This window comes from Rhineura floridana, chromosome 2 (genome assembly GCF_030035675.1).
Source record: "Rhineura floridana isolate rRhiFlo1 chromosome 2, rRhiFlo1.hap2, whole genome shotgun sequence".
NCBI lineage: Eukaryota > Metazoa > Chordata > Lepidosauria > Squamata > Rhineuridae > Rhineura > Rhineura floridana.
In genome coordinates this window covers 114,994,994-115,021,937 of record NC_084481.1, presented here as the reverse complement: position 1 = coordinate 115,021,937, position 26,944 = coordinate 114,994,994, and the positions used below count along the sequence as shown (strand labels likewise).

General features: G+C 41.8%; 1 protein-coding gene across 6 annotated transcripts in view; it reads right to left on the bottom strand.

The window, feature by feature from the left end:
* SERGEF (secretion regulating guanine nucleotide exchange factor) overlaps positions 1-26,944 on the bottom strand; it is a 143,619-nt gene that overhangs the window by 111,143 nt on the left and 5,532 nt on the right. For 5 of the 6 annotated variants that reach the window (XM_061610223.1, XM_061610225.1, XM_061610228.1 and 2 more), the window contains exons 3-8: positions 26,664-26,819; positions 26,159-26,253; positions 25,868-25,928; positions 22,715-22,828; positions 19,815-19,877; positions 18,167-18,325 (exon numbers count right to left, since the gene is read on the bottom strand). In XM_061610223.1, coding sequence (XP_061466207.1) covers positions 18,167-18,325; positions 19,815-19,877; positions 22,715-22,828; positions 25,868-25,928; positions 26,159-26,253; positions 26,664-26,819 — 648 coding nt within the window. The remainder of the gene's footprint in view (positions 1-18,166; positions 18,326-19,814; positions 19,878-22,714; positions 22,829-25,867; positions 25,929-26,158; positions 26,254-26,663; positions 26,820-26,944) is intronic. The other variant, XM_061610224.1, reaches the window with a different exon arrangement.

Here is a 26,944-nt window from a genome sequence, read left to right as displayed (position 1 = left end):
GAGAACACAACTGAAACTGAACAGCAGAGGTCTAACTCTAGCCTATAATAGAAAATTCTAATATTTAACTCTTTAAGGGTCATGTTACTATAAAGCCTGGGGCTTTTTTCAGGATCACATAAGCTATTATAGGGTGATTGTGATATGAAAAATCCAGTCTCAACCTGGGAAAATCTTGAGTGAGCAGACATTGGGGGGCTCTTCCAGATTAGGCTTTTGTTGTGCATTCATCCTGCCTTATTGACTGAATTTTTCAGAGGGTCCTATTCTTAAATTGCTTCTGTTTTTAAAACAAGATGTCATTCTTTAAATGGAGGCTGTCATTGTTTGTCATGTCACTAATTAAAAAGACAATTTTCCAAAAAAAAAAAATCTAGGGAGAGGAGTGCAAAGCACCAATTTGCCTCACCCTGGCTATAGGGCTGCCTGCCCACCTCTTGACAAATGTATATCAATGAGGACAAATAAGGTCATTTCTGACACGTGGGCAAAAATGTATTCAGCCTGGACAAAAATGAGTCGGAAGCCAGGGGGCATGTCAACTATGCCCCCAATGTCTTTGGGTAAACTGGGCATATCCACTCCACCCCTAGACTTCACATGTATAGGACAAAGCTCTGAAGGGGGCTTGAAAGCCTGTTTGCAAGGATACTTACAAACTTCCTTGTGACCCGGAACCCCAATATGGCAGGATTCCTGATTGCTTTTGAGGGGGTTAAGGTGGGTTTCTTAATCATGAGGAGGCTTGTAAGCACAGTCAAGCAAACGTCCCTTTCAGACATTCATACTAAACATGCAAAGGTTGGACTGGAGGGCACAAGCCAGGTAACACTGGGACAGGGCCAATGTGCATCCCCATCCCTCTACATACTTTTGTCCTCACAACATCATTGTTTTCCATCTTTTTTCACAGTTTTGGTTTTGGCTGCTAAACACCTAAACTGGCTGCATCCTAAAAATCTCAACTTCTCACTTAATTCCCCCTCAACAATTAAGACCAGCCTTGTCCAACTACCATTTTTATGCGATATTGTCATCAGCCAAGGCCAGGCGTTTCCCTGTGGAAGAGCCTGAGCAGTGACACACACCCTTCTGCAGGAGATCCACTTCTTTACCTCACTTATCTTCCTTTCAGAGACAGGCAAAAATATCTTTATTCCCCCAAGCTTAAATTGTCAGCTGCTGCTGCTTTTTATTCATTCACTTATGGGTTGTTCTTTTTTTAAGCTTTCATGTTTTTATGGTATTTTAATTGGCTTAATTTGCTTCTGTGTAAACCACTTTCACAACACTTGTATGAAAAAGTACCGAAATATTAAATAAATATTCTCTCCCAGACCAACAACACCAATTTAAAATTCAGTAAAAAAAACCCCACACAAACATAGCAAAGAGCAGGGCCAGCCCAAGACATTTTGCTGTCTGATGTGAAGGAAGAGATGGCACCTTCCCAATTCCAGATACAGAAGCTGACCAGACCGGCAGTAGAACATTACATCAGCACTAGTGAAAGGGCAGTATCTTCCATTGCACCTGATGGCAGAGGCTCACTTAGTGGTTACAGGGTAGGCTGGATTGCACACAATTCTGTCCACTCCCTGCCCCTCAGCATCTTCCGCCAGAGGAGGCTGCTTCACTCTGTCTAATGGTAGATCTGACCCTGACCAACAAACTTATGGGATCATAAAATCATAGAATAGTAGAGTTGGAAGGGGCCTATAAGGGCATCAAGTCTGACCCCCTGCTCAATGCAGGAATCCAAATCAAAGCATTCCTGACAGATGACTGTCCAGCTGCCTCTTGAATGCCTCCAGTGTTGGAGAGCCCACTACCTCTCTATGTAATTGGTTCCATTGTCATATGGCTCCAACAGGAAGTTTTTCCTGATGTTCAGTCAAAATCTGGCTTCCTGCAACTTGAGCCCATTATTCTGTGTCCTGCACTCTGGGACAATTGAGATCCCAGCCCTCCTCTGTGTGACAACCTTTCATGTCAGGGCCGGATTAAGCTGAGGGGGGCCCCTATGCTGATTCTGAGCCGCTCGCCATCCCATCCCATCCCCCCCGCATCACCTACCTTTCCGCTTTTTTTGCGGGTGCGTGCACAAGTTTGCCATCAATCAAGATGGCAGCCGAGGTTTTCCTAAGGGGCTGAAGCCTCTGCTGCCATCTTGGTTGATGGCAGCAATGCGTGCGTGTAGCACACATGCGTGCCATCAACCAAGATGGCGGCAGAGGCTTCAGCCCCTTAGGGAAACCTCGGCTGCCATCTTGATTGATGGCAAACCGCAAAAAACAACGGAGAAAAAGGTAAGTGAAGCGGGGGGATGGCGGGCATTTCAGAAGCTCTTGTCCCATGATCCGCGGCTCCAGTCCTGCTTCCGCAGATCGCAGGGCCCCAAGAGCTCCAGGCCCCTAGGCTTTAGCCTACTAAGCATAATGGATAATCTGGCCCTGTTACATGTACTTGAAGAGTGCTATCATATTTCCCCTCAGTCTTCTCTTCTCCAGGCTAAACCTGTCCAGTTCTTTCAGTCTCTCCTCTTAGGGCTTTGTTTCCAGTCCCCTGATCATCCTTGTTGTTCTCCTCTGAACCTATTCCAGTTTGTCTGCATCCTTCTTGATGGGTGGAGACCAGAACTGGATGAAGTATTCAAGATGAGGCCTAACCAGTGCTGAATAGAGGGGAACTAATACTTCACACGATTTGGAAACTATACTTCTGGTCAGAGCTTGGAAAAGTTACTTTTTTGAACTACAACTCCCATCAGCCCAATCCAGTGGCCATGCTGGCTGGGGCTGATGGGAGTTGTAGTTCAAAAAAGTAACTTTTCCAAGCTCTGCGTTCTGTTAATGCAGCCTAATATAGCATTTGCCTTTTTTTTGCAGCCACATCACACTGCTGGCTCATATTCAGCTTGCGATCAACAACAATTCCAAGATCCTTCTCACATGTCGTATTGCTCAGCCAAGTATCTCCAACTTATAACTTTGCATTTGGTTTCTTTTTCCTAAGTGTAGAACTTTGCAGTTATCCCTGTTGAATTTCATTCTCTTGTTTTCAGCCCAATGCTCCAGCCTATCAGGGTCCCTTTGAATTTTGTTTCTGTCTTCCACGGTATTAGCTATGCCCCCCAATTTTGTATCATCTGCAAATTTGATAAGCATTCTCTGTACCTCCTCATCCAAGTCATTAATAAAAATGTTGAAGAGCACTGGGCCCAGGACCGAGCCCTGCGGTACCCCACTCGTTACTTCCGCCCAGTTTGAGAAAGACCCATTGATAAGCACTCTTTGAGTACAATTCTGGAGCCAACTGTGGATCCACCTGATAATTGTCACCTGATCCTGCATATGTTATGTTTCCCAGCTCTTTTCTGAGAGGAAGAGAACTTTCAGTACACTTGGCTAGCCTGGCTATTGCTCCTGCTTTCTACCTTACACAAAGATTCTCCTTGGGAAAGCTCATAAGCAGCGCTCATGAACTCCCTCTCTTGCAACCCCCTGCCCCTCCCCTGATGATTTGAGTGCAGGGCGAGGTAAGTACCTGAACCAGAAGATCTTGCAGTTATTTGACCATGCAGACAGTTCTGCCACAAGATAGGCCCCTAAATTGATAAAGGCTCAGTGTTTATCACCACCAGCCATGGCTCTGGCTTGCTTAAAATTCAAGCTATGATACACCTCTCGCTTTCAAACTTTTTACAATAACATCTGAATGCAGAGAACAATCTTATTTCAGTTATGTACTGTATTTAAAAACAAATGTAACTCATCATTATCCTTGCAAGCTTAACTTTTGATCTCCAGGTTCAAGGGCAGACTTGGTTTCTTAACAAACACAGAAAGGCAGGAAATGATCAACCTGCTCATCTCTTAGAAAGCAAGGATGCCTAAAACATTTAAAGTTACAGTGAGTATTTGGAAATGCATCACAGGATGACCAAAGTCTGCTTCCTCAAATAAATTCACACACATCTACCAGTACAGGATGACTCACATACTTTCCCTGGCATTTTGTATTTATTTAGATCCTTATGCCCTTCTCCTGCTGTCATTCCTAGCTCATAACTCTATACTAACAATGTTTTCATTCAGGAAATAGTTCCACAGATCAGAATTTTCCATACCAGTTGATTTCCAAACTTACACCCAATTCCACCAGTGAACTTATTGGAGCTCACACCAGACATGCACTATGGACTCCTGTTCTGGCATACCATGTGGACATTATGTTGGTACATTTGTTTACATAGTACACTCTATATATATGAATCAAGGCTGAAATAGACCACAGCCATGTAGACAGTTCTGCCTGAAGAGGACTCACCAATTCACAGCTTGGAATCCATATCGGGGGGGGGGGAGAGAGAATGATAGTATTTCAACTTAAAACTGTGTTCCTAATTCTCATTTATACAAAGCCCACATTTGACATCCCACTGCTCTAGTGACAGCTGCTGATTTAAGCCCCAAATAAAGATGGCTTCACTCTGAGATATTCATCTGAACATACAAGCAGAGGAAGACAGGATTGTGGCCACATTTGCCATAGCATCTGAAAGAGCTTATGCACATACAAAGTATACCCGCCTATGCTCTGTCCACACAATCTCTATTAATTCACTGGTTCTTCAGTTGTGTGAATCCTGACAGAGCCAACACATACAGTTCACACACACATACAGAGCCCCCTTAACACATTACACCGAGGATGTGTATAGGCGGAGCCAGCAGCCACAAATTTCACCCTTCTGTATGCATGTTAGGATGAACACCTAAGTGGTTTTGTTATTGTTATGTGCCTTCAAGTCGACTACAACTTATGGCGACCCTATGAATCAGTGATCTCCAACAGCATCTGTCTTGAACCACCCTGTTCAGATCTTGTAAGTTCAGGTCTGCGGCTTCCTTTATAGAATCAATCCATCTCTTGTCTGGTCTTCCTCTTTTTCTACTTCCTTCTGTTTTTCTTAGCATTATTGTATTTTCTAGTGAATCATGTCTTCTGATTATGTGTCCAAAATACTATAACCTCAGTTTCATCATTTTAGCTTCTAATGGTAGTTCTGGTTTAATTTGTTCTAACATCCAATTATTTACTGTTTTCACAGTCCATGGTATGCGCAAAGCTCTCCTCCAACACCACATTTCAAATGAGTTGATTTTTCTCTTACTCACTTTTTCACTGTCCAACTTTCACATCCATACACAGAGATCAGGAATACCATGGTCTGAATGATCCTGACTTTGGTTTCTGCTAGTAGTATGGTATCGTCTGCATATCTTAAATTATTGATATTTCTTCCTCCGATTTTCACACCTCCTTCATCTTGGTCCAATCCTGCTTTCCGTATGATATGTTCTGCGTATAGATTATATAAATAGGGTGCTAAAATACACCCGTCTCACACCCTTTCCAATGGGGAACCAGTCAGTTTCTCCATATTCTGTCCTTACAGTAGTCTCTTGTCCAGAGTATAGGTTGCGCATCTGGCCAATCAGATGCTGTGGCACCCCCATTTCTTTTAAAGCATTCCATAGTAAATGGTAGCTTTTGTTTATTAAATGGCAGATTATCTCAAGCATTCTTCAATATCCTCAAAAAGACATTTATACTGAGGTTAAGCAAACTTCAATAAATTTAAAGTTGATGAAGTGTATTAGAACCACTTACTAATTTGTGGATAATCATTTTTACAAATCATATTGAAACTTATATTAATAGTTCTGTGACTTCAGCCATTCACTGGAGCTAATTTTTAAAATAATATTGCAAGAATTAAAGCCTCGTTTAAAATCCCAGATATTGCAAAAGAAAAAGGCTAGCACAGCTTGCCTTTGTACTTCTCTATTTCCAAAATATCACAGATCCAGACATACCTATTGTCCTCTGTAAGCCATTGAAGGTAGGGCGGTAGGGAAATAAAATATAGATATCGATGCTGCCCTCTAGAGGATAGTTACCATTCTTTGTTCCAAACTGTTAAATTCGAACAAGTAGCTGGACAATTTACCAATACTGCCTTAGCTAAAGAATTTCACTATCCCTTATTGTTCCCTCAGGATTACAAAGGTCCAGAGAAGCCATACTGAACTTTCCACCTTCAAATTCATCCCTATCCTCAACTCTCTCCTGCTCTCCCAACAAACTCTTCTCCCTATAATCCTCAGCCCTGGTTCTCCTCCTTCATTTGCTGTTGATGCTCATGCCCATGTGCAACTGAATGTCTCCAGAGGATGACAAAGATCTGGCCTGAGTCTCCTCATGCCCTAGAGTTCTGTGACTCTGCCCTCAGTTGGTTCTCTTCCTGCCTGTCTAATCACTTGTTCAGTATTTTAATATCCTTCCAATTTTCTTTTCACTGAAAAAAAAGAGAATAGAATGAAACATACAGATAATAGTTGTGCCAGAAAGGTTTTTATGTAACTGAACATGAAATCTCTGCCATTTAATTTTCACCTCCATTTACCTTCATGCAACGATAACATCATTATATAGTTTAAGCACTACTGGCATTGGACTTGGTTGTATCTAGGTGGTAAGGAGTTACCAGTGTCTATTATCATCTTGTTGGAGAGACAGAGAATAAAGTTCTTGTCCACCTTCCTGACTGGTGCGTCCTCTAATTCTTCCTTGACACTCCCCTTTAAGCCCTCCCCTACGTTGAATTTTAGTTTGCAAGGTCCTTGGAACATGAGTTGCTTATGGTGTTACTTTATAAAGGACAGAGCATATTATTGGAGCTATTTCTTATTAGTAAGGATACCTTTTACTATAGCATTTTTATAACTACTTCTAAAGAGCAATAGTGTAGTGGGTAAAAGTCTAAGATGTGAACCATAACATCCACAGTTCATATCTCACGTCAGCCTTGCCTTACAACACACTTCAGACCTTGCGATCTTGTTTCTCATTTGATGGACAGGCGGGATATTATACATATTTTAAAGTAAGCAAGGAAGCCTTGCCTTCAGGCTGTTTAAAGTCAGTACTTTCCTACAGCTGAAGTTTTTCTGCTGCCATAATTTCAGTTTGTCAGTCTCATGGCTGTTCAAGTATGCACAAAGGTTTAATGTGATGTAATAAGATGTAGCATTTGCAATTTAATTCTTGGGTTTTACCCCAAGGGACCCAAATGACAATCAAGATGAATAATAACATTGTAAATTTCTAATACAGCTTAACAGGCTTTGACAAGGCCCATTGGGTCTGCAGTGACTGTCATAAACAGAAAGCTCAGTTAATATCTTTGCACAATATATTTACTATTATCTAGAAAACTAAGCTGAGTAAATATAATTTCTCAACTAATCTTTCTGCAGAAGCATTTGTTCTCATAGCTGCTTCAGTCTGCTGAAACAATCTCTCTCAGCCATTGTGTTTGGGGTGGGATGAGAAGTAGCAGCAAACCTATACCGTGCCACGATCTTCACCACCTGATGTGGCTCAATTGTTTATCAAGATGCTCATATAGGCAAGAAAGCATCGATCAAGTTTAAATCCATGAAAGAAATGAATGTATAATTCCAAAAGCATAGTATCAAACATCTTTTTAAAAAAACACAATCATTTACATGTTAAGAACATAAGCAGCCCTGCTGGATCAGGCCAATAACCCATCTAGTCCAGAATCCTGTTCTCACAATGGCCAACCAGATACCTCTGGGAAGCCCACAAGCAGAACTTGATCACAAGAGCAATTTCCCCTTCTGTGGTTTCCATGTTCTGTTTCAAATAGATAAATACGCACAAATTCTGGGACACCAGAATTCAAATGACCAATCATAAATGGAAAATTACATGGTGTCAATGGGTAAGGCTCTTTCTCTTAGCTCACCAGTTGTGTAAAATGTGCTATAAAAGCAACTTATTTTATACCAGAGTTGAGAAGCTGTAGCCTTCCAAATGACCTTGGACTCCAACTTCCATCAGCCCTAGCCAGAATGGCCAATAGTCAAGGAACATGGAAGGTGTACTCCAACAACATCTGGAGGGCCACAGGTTTACCAGCCCTGCTTTATAGGACTATTGTGGCCTGTAAAGGCATTTCACAAAGTTCTGCAGAAATTAAGTAAAATAAATAACCCACAAAATAAACAATTGAATCTTAAGAAATTTCAACCTGTATTACAAGGGTGGGAAACTGGATCCAGCCAGTGGGCCAAATTTCAAATTTATCCACCCACCCAGGCCAACTCTGACAGATGGATGGGACCTCCCTGATGTCATAATGATGTCAGATGTTTGACACCTACCAAAGTTCAAAGGACATATCTGTAACTGCTGATCAGCTGATAGGTGGTTACAGGGAGACCCTCTGAAGTCCATTTGGAGGAAGTGGTATGAATCCAAACCACTTCCTCCAAATGAACATTTTTTCCCTCCAAACATCTAAAGGGGGAAATGCTTCATTTAGAGAAGACAGCTAGACTCAAACCACTTCATCCAAAGAGAGAAAGCAACCCCCCTTGGCTGCACAAGGGAGTTCCCGATGGGATGTCAATCCCAGCAGGACTCCTTCTCAGGACTGATTGGTGCTGACAGAGAATTCACTTATAAAGGAACAATCAGGAACTTACTTTAAGCTCCATTCATATCTGCCCCATACCTGATGTCACATAGGACATTGGGGGTGGGGCAGGTGGGCGAGGTTTGCGGAGAACAGCCTTGTAGGTCAATCTGGGTTTTGTCCTGAACCTAATTAAGCCCGAGGGCTGGAGGTTTCCAGAGACGTATTAGGCTGAACATTCAACAAATCACAGCATCCCAACACTCAACCAGAAACTGATTAAACATGGACAGAAACACACACCAACCCACGATACACACCGTAACAAGCATGACAAACTCGGTAGGCAAACTGAGACACACCCAATAGAAAGCATACATGCATAACTCTACCTCAATCTAAACTCCTTGCAAAGAACCATTCCCTATCCTTGTCCTCCCTCCCATACCCTAACATAGATCACAACAAATGTACTATGTATTGTACAAGAAGATGCAAGAACGTAACCATATGATTTATATCCCTGTTCCTTACTATACAAAAAAACCCCTTCAATATTGGGGGGGGAGGGGGGGAAGAAGTCCAGTTTGAACTAGCACCATAATCTGAGCATTTTTTGTACATTTACAGCACACAGCATTTCACTGCATATTCTGGTAACTGTTGTCCCTTTTTGCCAGCAGCAACCCAAACCCAAAATAATTGCAAGTTCCCCAAACAAAATAATTTGCTGACATCATAATGAAAATGGCTAAGAGGAAACAGAACTTTACAATGCAATCCTTTATATGTCTCCTGAAAAGGATGATGCAAGTAATTTTGTGTTTTGTTTTTGGGGTGTTTGATTTCTGTTTCTTATATTGTTCTTTGTACAAGTTTGAAAATTACATATACAAGTGCTCAGAGCTGGTGCCAGCCTGCCCTGGGCCCCCTGCTCTCCGCCCCCTCATAGAGCATGCGGGACTGCTCCACCTACCTCTTCTCTTTCTGCGAATGCCCTGCCTGCTGGGTGTGCAGGTCGCTGCCATCAACCAAGATGACAGCAGCAGCTTCTCTAAGGGGCTGATACCCCCACCGCCATCTTCGTTCATGGCGTGCATGCATGCTACGCTGTGTGTGCGCACATGCCTGCCATCAATCAAGATGGTGGTAGGGGCATGAGCCCCTTAGAGAAGCCTCTGCTGCCATCTTGGTTGATGGCAGCTGCATGCGCAGAGCGCACAGCATTCACATAAACAGAGAGGTAGGTGGAGCGGGCAGGCACTCCAGCTCTGTGATCTGCCGCAGGGTCAGGAGTCAACCTTGCCAAGGATCACAGAAGGGGAGCACTACCCCCACACCCTAACGAGCTGCCTCTGGGCCCCAGGGGCCCTCGGCAAGGGTCTGACCTGCCTGCCCTTTGGCGTCGGCCCTGCAAGGGCTTACTTCCAGGTAAGCAGGCATAGGATTTTGGCTTAATCTGGAAACTACTGAACCCCTCTAAACCTAACTTCTTCTAAAAAGGGGAAGCACAGAATAATTACAGATTGCCACACGTACAGACATAAAGAGGAGAAAATAATAGTCTGAAACTCTTACACTGTACTAATTGCTAAAAATATTCACATCGTGATTTTCAGTTTAAGACTGAAAGCTTCTCTTTTAATATCAGATACAATTTTCTTCATCTGGCAGAATATAGAATATGCTTGATTTTTTTTTCAAATTAAAAATATTATGATAAGCGCCAGCCTTCTTACTGGCATTGACAGAAAATGTATACTTTATGGGCATTATTTACATAGATTTGACAAACACTGCAAATAAAGAACTATATTTACATTTACATCTTTGCCTTCAATTACATAGTGGTTCCAGTGAGATTTTACTAAAGACTTTTGGGGTTCTCTCCTTAATACAGTAGGAACTAGCCATTTCCATTTCATTGGAAATTATAGGCCCATTCCAACTCTACTATTCTATGATTTCCAGAATTCCCCCGTTTTGCCTGCTTGCACAGCATGTGTTGTCTATTTTGGCATAATCCCCTCAGAGGAAATAGTCTGACTGCTCATCGTTTTCTGTCTCAGTCACTAATATCCATCCCTTTCTCTCCAGTCATCCATTTGCCTAAGAAAAGACAGCAGGACCTGACAAAATATTATTATGATCACTACCACAAAAATGTTCAGTAGATAAAATTGTTTTAGGGTTTTTTTCTTTTTCTTTTTGGTCTGCAAACTTGCAAGGTAGGCTTATTGATCTAACTTCTACACCACCTTTCAATGCATAGTAAAAACACAAGCACTTTTCAGGCTTTATAAAAGTCAAACTGTGTTGGAGGCATGGGGCTATGTTCATTGTCCTCACCCCTTCCAGCTCCAATCTTGCTGCATTTGGTGGCAAAGCTCCACACACACACACACACATAAAAAGCTTGTAAGCATGTTCACTTGAACATGCTTACAAGCCATGCCATGATCAGGAACTCTGGGTGATCAGTATTCCCAATTTGCAGGGAAGCTCAAACCCCAGTAATCTACACACTAAGCCACATTGTTCCTCAGGGACTTAAACAGCTAAGTGACAAAATCTCAGGACCACTACAATAATTTATTTATTATTTCTCAATTTATCATTGAGAAAATGGACAGTATTACATAGTGGTTAGAGTGTTGGACTTGGAGCTGGGTGAGAGCAGGGTTCAAATCCCAACTCAGTCATGAACCTCACTTGATGACCTTGGACAAGTCACCATCTCTTTACCTACTCTACCTCACAGGGTTGTTGAGAGCATAAATTGGGGAAGGGTAAAATGCATGTATGCTACCTTGAGCTTACAGGCCAGATGGGATACAAACATAATAAATAAAATAGTCCAGAAGACTGACAAAGGGCAAAATACAGTGCTAATCTTCAAAAAGAATGCTGGTGATTTACACTAGGTAGTTTAACCTCAGTCTAGAATAGGGTAAGCAACCTTTTTTCTGTCAAGGACTGAATTCCCTCAGGTATATTATTATTTATTAAATTTCTATCCTGCCCTTCCTCCCAAGGGAAGTAATCTGTTGGAAACCTCATGCTGATGATCAGAGCCAAAGACAAAGGGGTTCTGGGTTAATTTATCAAGAATTTTTAAAAGTCTTATTTTTCACCGTGGCTACCTCAGGGTAGAATTCCCAACCCTACACAGAAATACGCCCCACTGGGTTTGGTAGGGTTACTCTCAAATAAGTATGCAGATGATTGATTGATTTTTAAAAGTGAAACAGGCCAATACAGCTACAGTTTTGGAAAGCAAGTGGAAGTAATTCCTTTCTGACTTTAGTGTGATACACTAAATAGAGAATGGTTACCATTAACTTCATGGCTACATTAAGATTTGAAGAGGGAACTTCCTGGTTTGAAATCTTTGCCCCAATGCTACACCAGCTCTCTGCATGAAGTAATAAGGAATCTTGCTGTCACATTTCTAACAAGATAACACTAGGCACTTAACAAGCCATTTCTAAATTCTGGCATCCCATCAAATATATTTTGCTCACCAGTAGTCTTCTCAAGATTCTCGGCCAAACTTTTGCCATTCGTTTCCTCTTCTGGAAAGCCTGCCTAGGTCAGGTTGCTGGTTCTGGGACATCTAGGTGCCCCTGTGTAATTTAACAGCTCAAAATAGCAAAAACCAAAAGGAATATAGGAAGCCACCTTACATTGAGCCAGACCATTGATCCATCTACCTCAGTACTATCCATACCAGCAGCAATGACTGTCCAAGATTTCAGATGGGAAGTTCCCATCTTTACCTGAAGAAAGCAGGGATTGAACCTGGGACTTTCTATATGCAAAGCTGATGTTCTGCCACTGAGCTATGACCCTTTCCCACTTCATCACTTGCTTCACATAACTTTTCAAATAACTTCAAATAATCATCACTTCCTTAAAATAAGAAATAACTTAGCAAACAACTTTCCCAACACTCAGAGGGGGAGAGGAGATGTTCATGTTAAGCATTTCTCTGTGCACTCAATCAGATGCTTTTAAGGGATTTCCAAGTAAGTTCCAACTCATGACCGCCATGGGACTACTGAGCTGAAGGGCAGCATCCTCTGCCATTGGCCAGGGGACAGTGACACTGAAGGCTGCTCTCTCTCTCTCTCTCTCTCTCTCTCTCTCTCTCTCTCTCTCTCTCTCTCTCTCTCTCTCTCTCTCTCTCTCTCTCTGTGTGTGTGTGTGTGTGTGTGTGTGTGTGTGTGTGTGTGTGTGTGTGTGTGTGTGTGTGTGTGTGTGTGTGTGTGTGTGTGTGTGTGTGTGTGTGTGTGTGTGTGTGTGTGTGTGTGTGTGTGTGTGAGAGAGAGAGAGAGAGAGAGAGAGAGAGAGAGAGAGAGAGAGAGAGAGAGAGAGAGAGAGAGAGAGAGAGAGAGAGAGCGCTTGGGAAGGAGCTTGTAAATCTTTGGTTGTACCAAGAATTTCTTTACCCAATTTAAGGTAATTTGATTTGATAGAACATGACAAACAGATTAATGGATTTATTCAAGAGAACACCAAGATAAATAAACTTCCCTAATTAAAGCTGTCTTTGTTATCAGCCACACCAGTTTGAGGAGGGAAGCACTTGTTCTGAACCAAGGATGACTCACATTTTGTAAGGATTAAAACTATCATTCTCTCTCTTTTTCTTCACCACCCTCCTGCTATATTTAGGACTGCCTTCAATCAAACAACTTCTATGCTATCCTTACGTAACCTAAATTACATCTGGAGCATTACAGAACCAAGTCCCATCATCATGAGAAATATCTGTAAGCAGCAACTTTCAGCTCTGATGTTGCACTTCTGCAGTTGTTTTGACAATGCAACCTACAAGATTATGGAAAGAGGCTACATCTGGGGGGCCCAATGAGGCACCTGTGGGCACTATGGCACCCTCAGACACCTGCCTCAGCACCCACCAAGACCCACTCCCAATTTGATTTTTTTTTAAAAGTTCAAACTGAGGGTTGTTTGGGGGCGTTGGCCACTTCTTTGTCTTATTTGTTTTGGAATGTGTATAGGTGTTCTGCCTGGGGGAAGAATTCTGAGCATCATCAGTTTTTCTTCTGTGAAGTGGCTATTTAGTTGTGCCTACAACAGCTTTTCTGATTTCCAAATATGCCCCTGGGTCCCCAAAAAAGATTAGGGGCTCCTGGGCTACATGTTCAAATACAAATGATGGAGGAGTGACAATGCTCGTTGCTTTTGCTGCGAAGAAGAGTCTTGCAGAACCAAGACTAACCATTTTTTAATCTTTGAAGTGCAACAAGTCTACGGTGCTTTTAATACAAATGAGCTATACAGAAAGCCACACTGTGACCATTTGTGCCTGTTCTGAAGTTTCTTACAGCAACAATGGGGGCATGAATTACCACATCATCAGAAGCTGTCTTAAACCTATGTCAGACTAGCAGTGGCTCTCCTGGGTTTCACACAGGGGTCTTTCTCAGCCCTACATCCAGTCTTCCCAAATCTCATGGCAACTTCATTGATTTCCACATTGAATAACACTAAAGCACCAAGACTGATACAATTGTAAAGTCAGTGTGTGCAGTACAATTCAAACAAAAATCCCCATGCAACAATAGCCTTTTCCCCCTTGCTTGAAAGCCAAGCATGCCCACCACCCTTCACCTTTTAAAGGCACATTTTAGAGACACATTTTACGTCTAATCCTTCTTTCACTCAGACGTTGCCACTATATCGCATTTTACATGCCTTTGACATACGTTTTAAGGGCTCCTTCCATTCCTTACTGCATTTGCCCTCACCTCAACCGAGTGAGGTAAACCAGGCAGGCAAAAAGAAGCTGCCCACGGGAGCAGCCTACAGCCTCTCTGTTTACCCCTGCGGCCGACACACTCCCTTGCTCTGGACCAGCCAACAATAACCTTGTTAATGCATTATGCTTTCACTGAATGCCAGAACAAGACCACTTCTTTTTTCCCCTCCCTCCCCCTCTCCCTCTCCCCCTCTCTCTCACTCACACACACACACACACACCTACCTACATCCATTGAATGTAAAAGCATGCCCCCCACATGTATGAGTAGAGGGCTCTATTTATGCCACTGGGAACTGAAACAGCGACTAATATATAAAATGGACTGTGGCATATCTCTCATTTTCACCAGTTCCTTCCAGTTTAACCCTAAAGCATAAAGCACAAGAAACTCCTGTACTGAAATTCCACAGGTGTTGCTCCTCCTCTTCCCCCGGCACACATAATACCTCATCTTCATCATCATCATCATCTCTTACCTGCCCTTCACCATGAGGTCTCAGGGTGGGTTACAACAATTTAAAGATACAATATTAAAATCAGTATTACAGACAAAGGAATACAGTGGGTCCGACAGACAGACAGATAGATAGGAGAGATAAGAGATTAGATAGAGGTTTGACAGAGTTGATAGGATTGGGGTCAAGAAAAGAACATCTAGTTAGAAGGGCTGGGGTTTGGGGGGAGGATTTCATTGGGATTAGTGGGGTAGGATAGGGACAACAACAACTTATTCATTTACTATCACATTTAACATCTTGTATATCATAAAATTTATTTGTTTGATTCAAAACCCCACATGTCAACTTGATCAACAGTGCTACCATATTTATTTCTTAAATTTATATCCCACCCTTCCTCTCGAAAGAAGCCCAGGGCAGCAAACAAAAACACTAAAGGCACTGTAAAACATTTTAAAAACAAAAGACTTTAAAACATATTTTAAAAAATCATCTTTTAAAACATATTAAAACAAAACTTATCTTTAAAAAGAAGGTTTAAAAACATATTAAAAAGTAATTCCAACACACACTGGGATAAGATCTCTACTTAAAAGGCTGGTTGACAGAGGAAGGCTTCAGTAGGCACCGAAAAGATAACAGAGATGGTTCCTGTCTAATATTTAAGGGGAAGGCATTCCAAAGGGTAGGTACCAAAACACTAAAGATCCACTTCCTATGTTTTGCAGAATGGGCCTTCTGATAAGATGGTATCTGCAGGAGGCCCTCACTTACAGAGTTGGGTATATAAGGGGTAAGACGATATTTTAGGTATGCTGGTTCCAAGCTGTATAGGGCTTTGTACACCAACACAGCCTTGAACTTGGGCTGGTAGCTAATGGACAGCCAGTGCAATTCTTTCAGCAGCAGGGTGACATGTTGGTGATACCCTGCCCCAGTGAGCAGTCGTGCCACCGCATTTTACACCAGCTGTAGCTTACAGGCCAACCTTAAGGGCAGCCACACAGAGCGCATTACAGTAATCCAGCCCCATAGAGTGCATTACAGTAATCCAGCCTGGTCCTAAAGTCCTATTCTGTACCTATACCTATACCTAGGTATCTTACAGACAGATTACACCAGTGGTCACCTTTTGGGGAAATGGTGATAAGGCTGAAGCTTGTGGTTTAGAGGGCATATCTGACCCATGCTGAGGCGGACTTTCTGGGGATTTCTTGATCCAGGCATTTGGGAATCAGGAGGTGGTAATCCCAGAGACACAGGAACGTGACAGGAAGTTAATGAACAATCTGCCCAGTGTTTTGAAAGGAAACACAGAGCTTGGGAAAGGTGACACACACTGCCATCCCAGCAAAAGGGAAGGGGACTGATGCAAGGTGGGGGTAAGAGAAGAGAAACAGCAGGTTGGCAGTGTTCAAAACATGCAGGGGAGAATCGCAGAGAGAGAGAGAGAGAGAATGAACGAGAACACTCTGAGAGCTGGGTGCAGGATCTCTCTCTTTCTGGGAATCTAATGTGGGGCAGGAGCACGCTACCACTGATGCTCTACTAGCACATTGCAAATAAAGCAACTCCAGAAGTTTCCCATGCTCTCTCATCCAAAGGAAACCAAACCTGGGTAGTACTGCCTCTGGAACTTTTAACTACTTGGAGAAGTAGAAAGCACATAACAATATAATCCATGTCATATCCAGGATTGGATATAGACAACAGGTTTTGAGTTCCTGAACGACTGTTTGTACCAAAGGCAATCTTAGAAACTATCGGACTACATATTTCAACCTTCTGAAAAAGAATCATCTGATTCGTATAAGAAGTGAAGCATTCCATGTTCTTGGGGTGTGTGCAATATGGACTTTCCAGGACTGCTTCATGTGAGCATTAAAGGATCCCCTGTCTTTCTATCATTTTCTTGTATCATGTTTTCAAATGTTTCAAATTAACTTTACTCTTATGATAGTTCTATTATGTGTGATAAAATCCTCCACTCTATTTTAGATATATTTGCAGATACAGACAGATACACCAAGATGCAGGATTGGATCCATTTTTTCTCCTGCAGGTGAACTCTGCTTCCACTACCTTTACTCTTGCATGATACATACTGTATACCTGGCTCTAAACCCACTGCCGATCTCCTTCCTATTTGCCCTGCCCCATCCCATGTTTTGGCAGCTTAGCATGTCCATTGGGTTCTATTTTATTATTCAGTGCCTTTAAAAACATTTTTTTAAAGGCAGCCTCTTTTTTTTTAACTTGAAACAACTGCTCTCAGTGGGGATGGAACTGGGGTTTGGGGGGATGAAGTGGCTTTATTATTGTCTCACGAAACAGCCAATCAGTCCTCTGCATCTCTGACTTCTGCTAGGAAAAGGAACTAGTACTATCACTCTGATAAAGGATTGTGTAATTTTCTTATAGCAATGTGTGGTATTCAACTGTCCTGCTTGGAGTAGACTCACTGAAATTAATAACCCTAAGTTAGTAATGTCTATTAACTTCAATGGGTTTACTGTAAGTAGGATTAGCATTGAATACCACACAATGTATATAGATGTCTAGGGTCCATCATTGCAAAATATGAATTGTCCTTACCTGTGCACTAACATGCACATAAAAATTGTAAGACATTCTTGGCAGGCCTTGCATCTCTCTCATACAATGTCAGGGATAAATAAAAGCTAAGCTTTTTCACCAGTGCCTTGCCCTAAGACCTCAGCAACGCTCTATATACTCAACTATCCTGACTTCTCCTAATTACAGGAAGAAAACTGAGGCTAAAGGTGAAAAAAATTGCTCCAAGTTATCCATAACTCTCCTAAAAGTTGAAGCTACACCCTATTCCAACACAACAAATACTGGATCACGTTGGTTGTGTTTGAAGTATGATTTCGCATTAGGTGAATGAGCCTCAGGCTTTTGCTTCTGCTTAATCTCAGTTTAATATTATCTCTGGACCCAAATAATCTGTGCTTAGTCTTAACTATGGTTTACAGAAATAAGCCAACTTCAAGCCATGGTTAATGAAGTTGGTTTGTTTCAATAAACCATAGTTATGATTAACCACCTATTAGGACTGAGACATAGCACTAAATCACAATTAACTGAAAATGGAAGAAAAAGCTTCCAATATCCTCCTAGTAGCCACACTGAAGGAGGAGATGAGGCACACAAACCAGTTTAGTGTTATCACTGAACCAGGCTATTAGGAACTTTAGCAAAATGGAAGTGCCCCCCTAAAGCCATGCAGTCCTAAAGGCTAATTTACAGCTCACATTTTCTAGACACAGAGTTTTGCCATATGCTCCAAAAAGCTCAACCTAGAAATCCTTTTATAAGAAGGCATCCAATCAGTGCTTTCACTAAAAAGAATATTTTCATATGTAGCTGTTGTGTATGTCTTACCTGTTTGCGCCACCATGTGTGTCCATCCATTCCAGACTCTTCTGACTTTTTCACCAAAAAAATAGTGGGTTTCTATCTTCTGGGGTTTCAAAAGAAAATCATCTTTGCAAACTAACTGCTTGTGTTTATTGCTCCCCCAAACATATATCTCTCCTTCATCTTAAAAAGAAAAAGAAATGTGTTAAGGAAGGAAGTACTGTAGAAGGTATCTTAAGGACACACAAATATCAACTAAATGTCATTGTACCATTGTACACTTGCTCTCTGTCTGGTCTTGGAACACAGACTCAACTGAACGAACATACTAAGAAAAATAATACACTAAAAAAAAATGCCAAAAATCATTCACCACAAAGTATTAAAAAAGCAGAAAAATTTAATGTCTGCAACTAGAGCTGCAACTTAACTGCACTACACAACAAACCAACATAGCAATACACAAAATTTCCCATTGCCTGATCCACAGTGAAAAGACGTTCACATAGAAAAACACACACTTCACCAAGTCCCTACCTATCAGCACTTCTCATGAATGCAACAAAAATGCACACTCATTTTTATGTTGTAGTAGTAGTAGTAGTAGTAGTAGTAGTAGTAGTAGTAGTAGTACATCAGCAGGTCCCGGGGCAGGTTACAACAGTTTAAAATTCAATATTAAAAACATTTAAAACAAATTGCCATCACAGGAATAGGATGGGTGGTTATTTATATCCCACCTTTCCACCAAGGAGCTCATGGTGATGTACATGGTTCTCTGCTCCCTAGTTTATCCTCAGAAGTCTGTAAGATGTGTTAGGCTAAGAGATAGTGACTGATTCAAAGTCATCTGGTTAACTTCAAGGCCTAGTGGGGCTTTGGTCTCCTTGGTCCTAGTCCAACACTCCACCACTTCACTACCCTGGCTCGCAGTACCACGACAAGGCACAATACCAACAAACAAAGAAATCACAAAAAACATACAAAGGAGAGTTAAGCTGAACCTGTAGGTAGACGTGCAGGTTACAGCTTATGCTCATTTCTTACGCTTTGCAATGTACTGTTGTTATTGAACCAACTGCATGATGGCTTGCAAACAATTCCTGACACTCAAATGGAGAGTGAGGGGCAGATACAGATTGGCTCAGAAACGAGTGATGCCATTTCCTGATAACCAGTCCAATATGAGCCAAAGTGGCTTGCCCATGTTTGCTAGTAACCTAAATTGTGCACCAGTAAGAAAACTAAGGTCCCAGATATACAGCTTCAGGGCAAGGAACTGAACTCAATAATGTGTTGAATCCGTTTCCACACTACAATTTTTTTTAAGCTGCTTTATATTCCACAAAGTTAAAAGAACAGCCCACTTGTTATGTATTTGGAGATGATCTGTTGTGTATTATTATGTTTTGTATTATAAGGGTATCTGGATTAAATCTAATAAAAACAATAACACACAAAGACACACACATCTCCCAGTAAAGATGATGATGATGAATTGAATTTATATCCGGCCCTTCCTCCTGAAGGAGCTCAGGGCAGCATCAAACATACCCAAAATAATTTAATAAGAAAAAGAAAGATGTATTAGTCTCAAAGACGAAATACTTTATATGGTTCAACAGACGTACATCACTCTGTTCCATATTACAAACAAACAAAGGAAACTCACCTGTGAGAGATGTTACATGGTATGACCCAGATGTGATGCTCTTCACTTTGATGTTTTCTAGTCCTAGGATAATAATCCGTTATTTTTCATTAACTCAAGAGACAGTTTTCATTTCAGGCAGGCCTTTTGCAAAATGTCACAACTTACAGCTGCATAGGAAGAGAGCGAACAAAAGACAAGAATGCAGAATATAGAGGACAGCAAGCTACTTGGGTCATGTTAGGTTACTACCTACCCAGCTAATTTTATAGGTCACAGCTCACCCACATGGAGGGAGCTATTAAAGAAAAGAAAGACGCACTAACAAATGGGAGAACTTTCAGTGGGTTGGCTAATTAGGGAAGAATAGAGTACATGGCCCCAGGGAGAAGAGAACACAGCCACGTGCACACACACACACAAACACACACACACACACACACACACACAGAGAGAGAGAGAGAGAGAGGTGGGGACAAGCTAAGAAACATACTCTTATTGTACAAACTGCTAATCATGTCAATAAACCTAAAATACATTTTGATTTGCATGTACTTCTGTACTCCAGACAAGAGGAAAAGGCACCAGGAGAAAAAGAGCCACATATTATTCTTCATGCTTTGCTAGTTTTTTGGGGATACTCACTCTCACCTAACACCTGCAAGCCACATTTGGACAGTGAATAGTTCACCTTACTAACATCAATCAGCATGTAGGATGCAGGAAAGGAATTGCAGCACGAAACATTCCCACTAGAAGATATATCATCCTAAACATGCAACTTGCTCCCATGGCCAGTTTGGCCATATGCAACAACAGAAAAGTGGCTAGCATCAAAACAAGGAAAAAATAGAGAGCAAAAGCCAAGATGCTAGAAAAATAGGAATTTATTGAGTGATCAAACCCGATGCGTTTCAGCCTATAGGTTTTTAGGCCTTCATCAGGGGCTATAAACAAATAAAAACCTATAGGCTGAAATGCGTCGGATTTGAACACTCAATAAATTCCTATTTTTCTAGCATCTTGGCTTTTTGCCCTCTATTTTTTCCTAGTTTGGCCATATGGCCACAACAATAGTTGCTGGCGAAGTAACCTCTGGAAGTATCAGGCTGTAACTATTGTGCTTCATCACATCAAATCCACCAGTCACACCTGGTGACAAGAGTTTTCAAACAACATTATTTGACAAAAGAGATTTGTGATGCAAACTCCTAACATAACACTGCAAGTATATGAGAAGCTGTCAGGCCAATTTCCAGAGTTAAATCAAAATTTAATGTGCCTTTTTTATTTGTTTGTTTTAACTTCTGTAAGAATAAATCCGTATTTCCAATTTTGTCTAGCACTCTCTTCTTGATGCAACAACAGAAATGTGTTTTGTATCTTGTTCCTGGTAAGGAGGAATTAAAAGGCAACACTTGGGTGCAAACTATCTGTTTCTTTATTCACCCTTTGTTTCCTGTATTCTCTTTCTATTTCTCTCTCTTCTCCTCCCTACCAAAACCTTCTAGGGATAAACTGCTGAAAAACCAAACTGGGAAGAGATTCCACTTACACAGATGCAACACACGTCTCTTCTTCAGAAGAACAGAAAGTAAATAAACTGAGATAAAAAATTAGCCACAAAGTCCTCAAATCTCCTATGCCACCTTGTCTGTCTTCTTGTCATAGCTGGAAAAGCATCTGAAGAGTCATGTTTTATCCCCTATGCCAGGAGTAGGGAACAAGTAGCCCTCCAGAAGTTGTTGGACTTCAACTACTATCAGTCATCATGGCCAACGACCAGGGATGATGAGAGTTGTAGTCCAGCAACATCTGGAGGCCACAGGTTCCCCATCCCTACCCTTTGGCTCTTTAGAAACCACATGAAGATGCCAAAGGATCAGGTTAACAGCACTACTGGATCCAGCATCACTTCTGGATGCTCAGGGACTACTGTGGACCCGATTGCCCTCGCCCAGCTTCAGCTGGTACATCACCTGAGCACCTTCCTGGACAAGACAAATCTGGCCACAGTGATGCATGCCTTAGTCACTTTCTGATTAGATTGCTGCAACATACATGGGGCTGCTATGGGAAAACATTTGGAAACTGGAGCTGGTACAACATTTCACAAGTTTATGTCAACTGCACTAGGTTCCAGTCAGTTTCCAGGACCAATCCAAGGCCATGGTGCTCACCAATAAACCCCTAAAAGGACAGCAGCATTGCAGTTTCAAAAAATAAAAAGGGCAGTTCCAAATTAACATCCAAAAGCTCTCCTGAAGACCCAGGTTTTCACTGCTCACCAGAAGATGAGCCAGGCAAGCCTCCCTGAAGAGAGCATTCCATAACTGTGATGCTGCTCTTGAGGGGATCCTGCTTCTGGTGCTGTTCTGCCTTGCCTCAGAAGGCGAGGGACAGGAAACAGGGCAGCAGATGTTTAACAGAGTGTCCAGGTAGGCACCCTGAGGTGGTTTTTTAGATATCTTATCCATCACACTGATACCTACTCAGGAAGGAGACACAGAGGGAGACATGGCATGGCAGCTCCTGCTTGGGCCTCCCACACTTTATCCACCATGTCTCTCTCTGCTGTTGGGCAGCAGAGGGCAGTATTGCGGTGGTGCATTCTGCAAAAGATGGGGCTCCACGTGCCAAATATGTGGCTAGGGTTTGTGTTTGGGTGGCTATGGACGAAGTAAGGCAGAGTAATGGGAGTAAGAGACACCCTATTACAGCCACACAGAGCAGCATTCAAAGACGTAGGAGTGGAGGGGGTCAGTATCACGGGGTATCACCACAAGTAATGGCTGATGACTAAGGCAAGCCAAAATTTGTGCCCCCCTTGTTCGCATACAAGATAGCTGGTCCATACTTTAAATATTTCAATACCCAATATGCTACGCGTGCAAATGCAACATATATTTTAGGAAACAAACCTGTTACTTTGCAAGGTTCTTTTGCCCTCAAAAAAGGTGGAACCATTTTTCCTTGGGATGCCCGCTCTGCCTGAGATGCCATGCCAACTCCCCACTGGAAAACTGAACCATTTTCTTTTCAGCATGTACATGCAAAGAAAATTGAAATATTGAAACATCATAAACCCGGAAGATGATAATTTATTTATTGCATTTATATCCCACCTTTTCTCAAAGGAGCTCAAGGTGGCGTACATCGTTCTCCCCCTACTCATTTCATCCTCACAATAACCCTCTGACGTAGGTTAGACTGAGAGGCAGTGATTGGCCCAAGGTTACCCAGTGAACTTCATGGCCATGTGGGGATTCAAACCCTGGTTTCCCAGGTCCCAGTCCAACACTCTAACCACTACACTACACTGGCTTACATAAACTATGTAGCAATTAAACAATAAAATTACCAATGGCCCAAATATTCTAGACCTACATCCACCTTCACACATGGCATTTTTTAGTGATCCGCTCTATAGGCAGACACCTAATGTAACAAATGAATATGGCAAAGGCTTATTACATAGGTACACTTGTCACAGAGCTGTGATTGGCTGCAGCTTCCTGTTAAGGGGAGATCTGGTGGCAGATTCAGGTGTGCCTCTTTGTAATTTATAAAATAACCGTAAGTTTCTCAGGATTCAAGCTTCTCTGTGCCCTATACCACAAAAGAACCCTGCATAGGATTAGTTAACAGGCCACTTGCCACTTATTTGTTAATTATGACAAAGCCCTTCCAGTCGTAGCGCATTCAGGTTCTCTCTGTGACTGTGCCTTATTGATCACTCCTTAAGTAACGATTACAAACCCATGTATGCTTATGACCCATTGAAGCGAAGTACACTAAGGTGGTCTGCAGCCACCAAGGGCTCCCCTAATGCAGAAATGGGAAACTTCAGGCCTGGGGGCCAAACATAGCCCTCCAGAGCTCTCCGTCTGGGCCTCGGAAGTGCCCAGGCCACACCCCTTCCTGGCACTGCTTCACACCACAAGTATTTTTTCCTTGGCTGAAATGTATCCTTGAAGGCTGTTATTGCATCTTGAATGTCTGGAGGGATGATACAGAGATGTGCATGTATGCGTAGAAACTAACTTACTGTACAGGGGGGAAATCAGCATTTATTATTCTGCCCACTTTTGCCTCTGGCCCCACCCACCACTGGCATGTGGCCCTCAGAAGGTTGCCCAGAAGAGAATGTGGCCCTCAGAGTGAAAAATGTTGCCCATCCATGTCCTAATGTATTGATCTTTTAAATCTGGCCCTGGAGTCACACAGGTGACATAAGTTTTATAAATATTACTGAGTTCTTGGAATAGCTTCACTTTCTTTTTTCCTTGAAAGAGAGGGCAAAACATATGGATCCTCTCCAGACTGTTAAAAGATCCTGATTTTTGCCTTCAGCGATATGCCCATGCTGACCCCAGTCCAGCACCAATTATCCCTTTCCCAACAAACAGTAATGGGAGGTAGCCTTACTGCTTCCCCAGTCTTTGAAATGAACCATGGAACTGCTGGCCTGTGAGACTAGCCATCCAGCCTGCAACATTCCCTCCTTGACACTTTAAAAGACTTTTTTTCAAGCTGAATTGTGGCTCAGGAGGGCCATATTCACAGAGTGGTCACAGCTGGGAAAGGAAGAGTTAATCTTCCCTGTGTGCTGCAACATCCCTAAACAAACACATAAATGCCACACACACACACATGCTGCAATTAAGCATAGAAAAGGTTTTCTACTGGCTCCAATAAAAGGCCTCATTGCTGTGCTGCCCTGGGATCTGGCATAGCAAGGAGGTGTTTTTTCCTCCCTCTCCATCTTCTACCCTGACAGGCGTGAGCTGTGGGGCTGTGGATGTGGCAATGGCAATGCTGATCCATTAAGCCTCACTGCTGCCAGCCACTGGATTTGGACTGTGATCTAACTGACAGTGCAATCCTATCCGTGTCTATTCAGGAGGACATGCTATTGAGTTCAGTGACACTTACTCCCTCCCAGGTGACTTCACAGAACAGTGGACCATTACCGCAGAGGGAAGAGAGTGTGCTTGCTTTTTCCTTTTTCTCTATCTTCTTTTAAAGATTGATCACATCTGTGCTTGAGCGGGACAGGAAGGAAGCTGTCATCTTCAATCATTTGTTGTTGTTTTTAAAAAATCATAATAATTTTAAATGGCATCTTAACAGACTATTCTGTGAAGTCACCGAGGATTAAGTCTCATTGAACTCAACAGGATGTACTTCTGACTGAGGGGAAAATGGGTATTCCTGCAAAAGTAGCATACCTTTGAGGACAGATATCCAGATCCAACACAAGAACTGGGTAACAGCTGCATAACTTTTGTTAAATACACACATATCTGGAAAGACCCGAACATTAATTACAAAATTGTTTCTGTACAGCAAAGGGGTGGCTAACCTAGTGCCTTCCAGATGTTGCTGGACTATAATTGCCATCATGTCTGGCCATTGGCCATACTGGCCAGGGCCAATGAGAGTTAGGATCCAACAACATCTGGAGGGCATTAGGTTTGCTGCCAGGTAAAAATCTATGGGTTGGTTTGCATTAGCTGCACCCCATACCATAAGTCAGCAATGATGTCAGTTATCTGATAACTTGGAGTTGATATATGTCTATGCAGCCAGATATGCACCACTACCACAGATACTACACCAGAACTTGCATGACGTCAAAAGCTATGTCACTGTCAGATCATTCTCATTAATTTATAAATTATCTTTAAACTTCCACAAACATGGATGAGAAACACTAGATACAGTAATGAAAAATGATAATAAGTGACTTTCTAGAGTATTTTAGAGTGAAGTATTAGCCTGTCAATGAATAACTGGGTATGAAGTATTTTTAATTGCTTCATGGCTTCCTTTAAATCACATAACAATTAAAGCTGCAGAAACAAGCCCATCATCCAAGACTGCATAGCAGTTTTTATCAGAGCTTGGAAAAGTTACTTTTTTAAACTACAACTCCCATCAGCCCCAGCCAGCATGGCCACTGGATTGGGCTGATGGGAGTTGTAGTTCAAAAAAGTAACTTTTCCAAGCTCTGGTTTTTATGTTGAGGTTATTATAAGTTACTCGTTTAAAATTGCAAAGCTATAACTCACCAGTAACAGCTAGTGCATGTCTGAGTCCAGCAGCAACATTAACCACATTATCCTGTAAAGTCTATGGGACAAGAGAGAAGAAACTTATTTACCTTCTCTTAGATAAATATATACCACAGAATTATCTTTTTAAGCCATACTCCTAGAATTTTCAAAACTGATTAATAAACATGGTAGTCCATGCATAATAAAAAAATCAAAATCTGCTGATCTACAGTGAGGTGGCTTACAGAAGGAACTATCTAACGGACATAATGGTTAATTAAAATGTTCATGCTGAGAGCACCTTACTTTAATTATCTGTGGGACAGCATTTCCTCCTGAAATATTAGGAACTCCAAGTTGTCCAAAAGAATTTGATCCACAAGATAATACCTGGCCATTTCCTGCAAGATATAGCAGCACATTTTGACAAGGAGATATCTAGAACATTATAGTTCATTTTAGAAAGAAGCAGGTCCAATTTTTAAAAAATTGGTCACATCTAATTAATAGTGATGGAATGAGACTACTACCAACTTAAGACCCACTTGTTTCCAAACTTCATTGCATCTAATGTTTGCTAATTTGTGCCCTATGACACCAAGGCTAACAGTCTGGGCTGACAGCTAGTTTTTTTGAACCATTATGCTATACCAACACTCAACTGAACATACATTCCGTTCCCCATTTCCAAAAGCCCAGTAAGTTATAGCCTTGTGATTTTACATATAGCTGCCTGCTCATAATTGAACAACTAAGGAAGCCTGGAATATGTTTGGTGTGACATTTATTTTAGACCAGTTGCTGGATTTACCTGCAAGTATGATGGTAAAATCCCAACCACAGGCAACTTGAACAGCTGGACAATCAGAAAGAGAAGTGCATAGTGTAAAATGTTTTACATCTTCAGTGTGACTAAGTCCCAACTGCCCATCTTTATTTTGGCCACATAAAAAGAGTTCTCCAGTGTCTGCAAAATGAATAAATACTGTCAGGCACACATACAACAGATATAACATAAACTAAGCACATATTTTGACCAAATAATTACCTGTACCTTAAGACCCAATAATTGGTATTTATCCAGAAAATTCG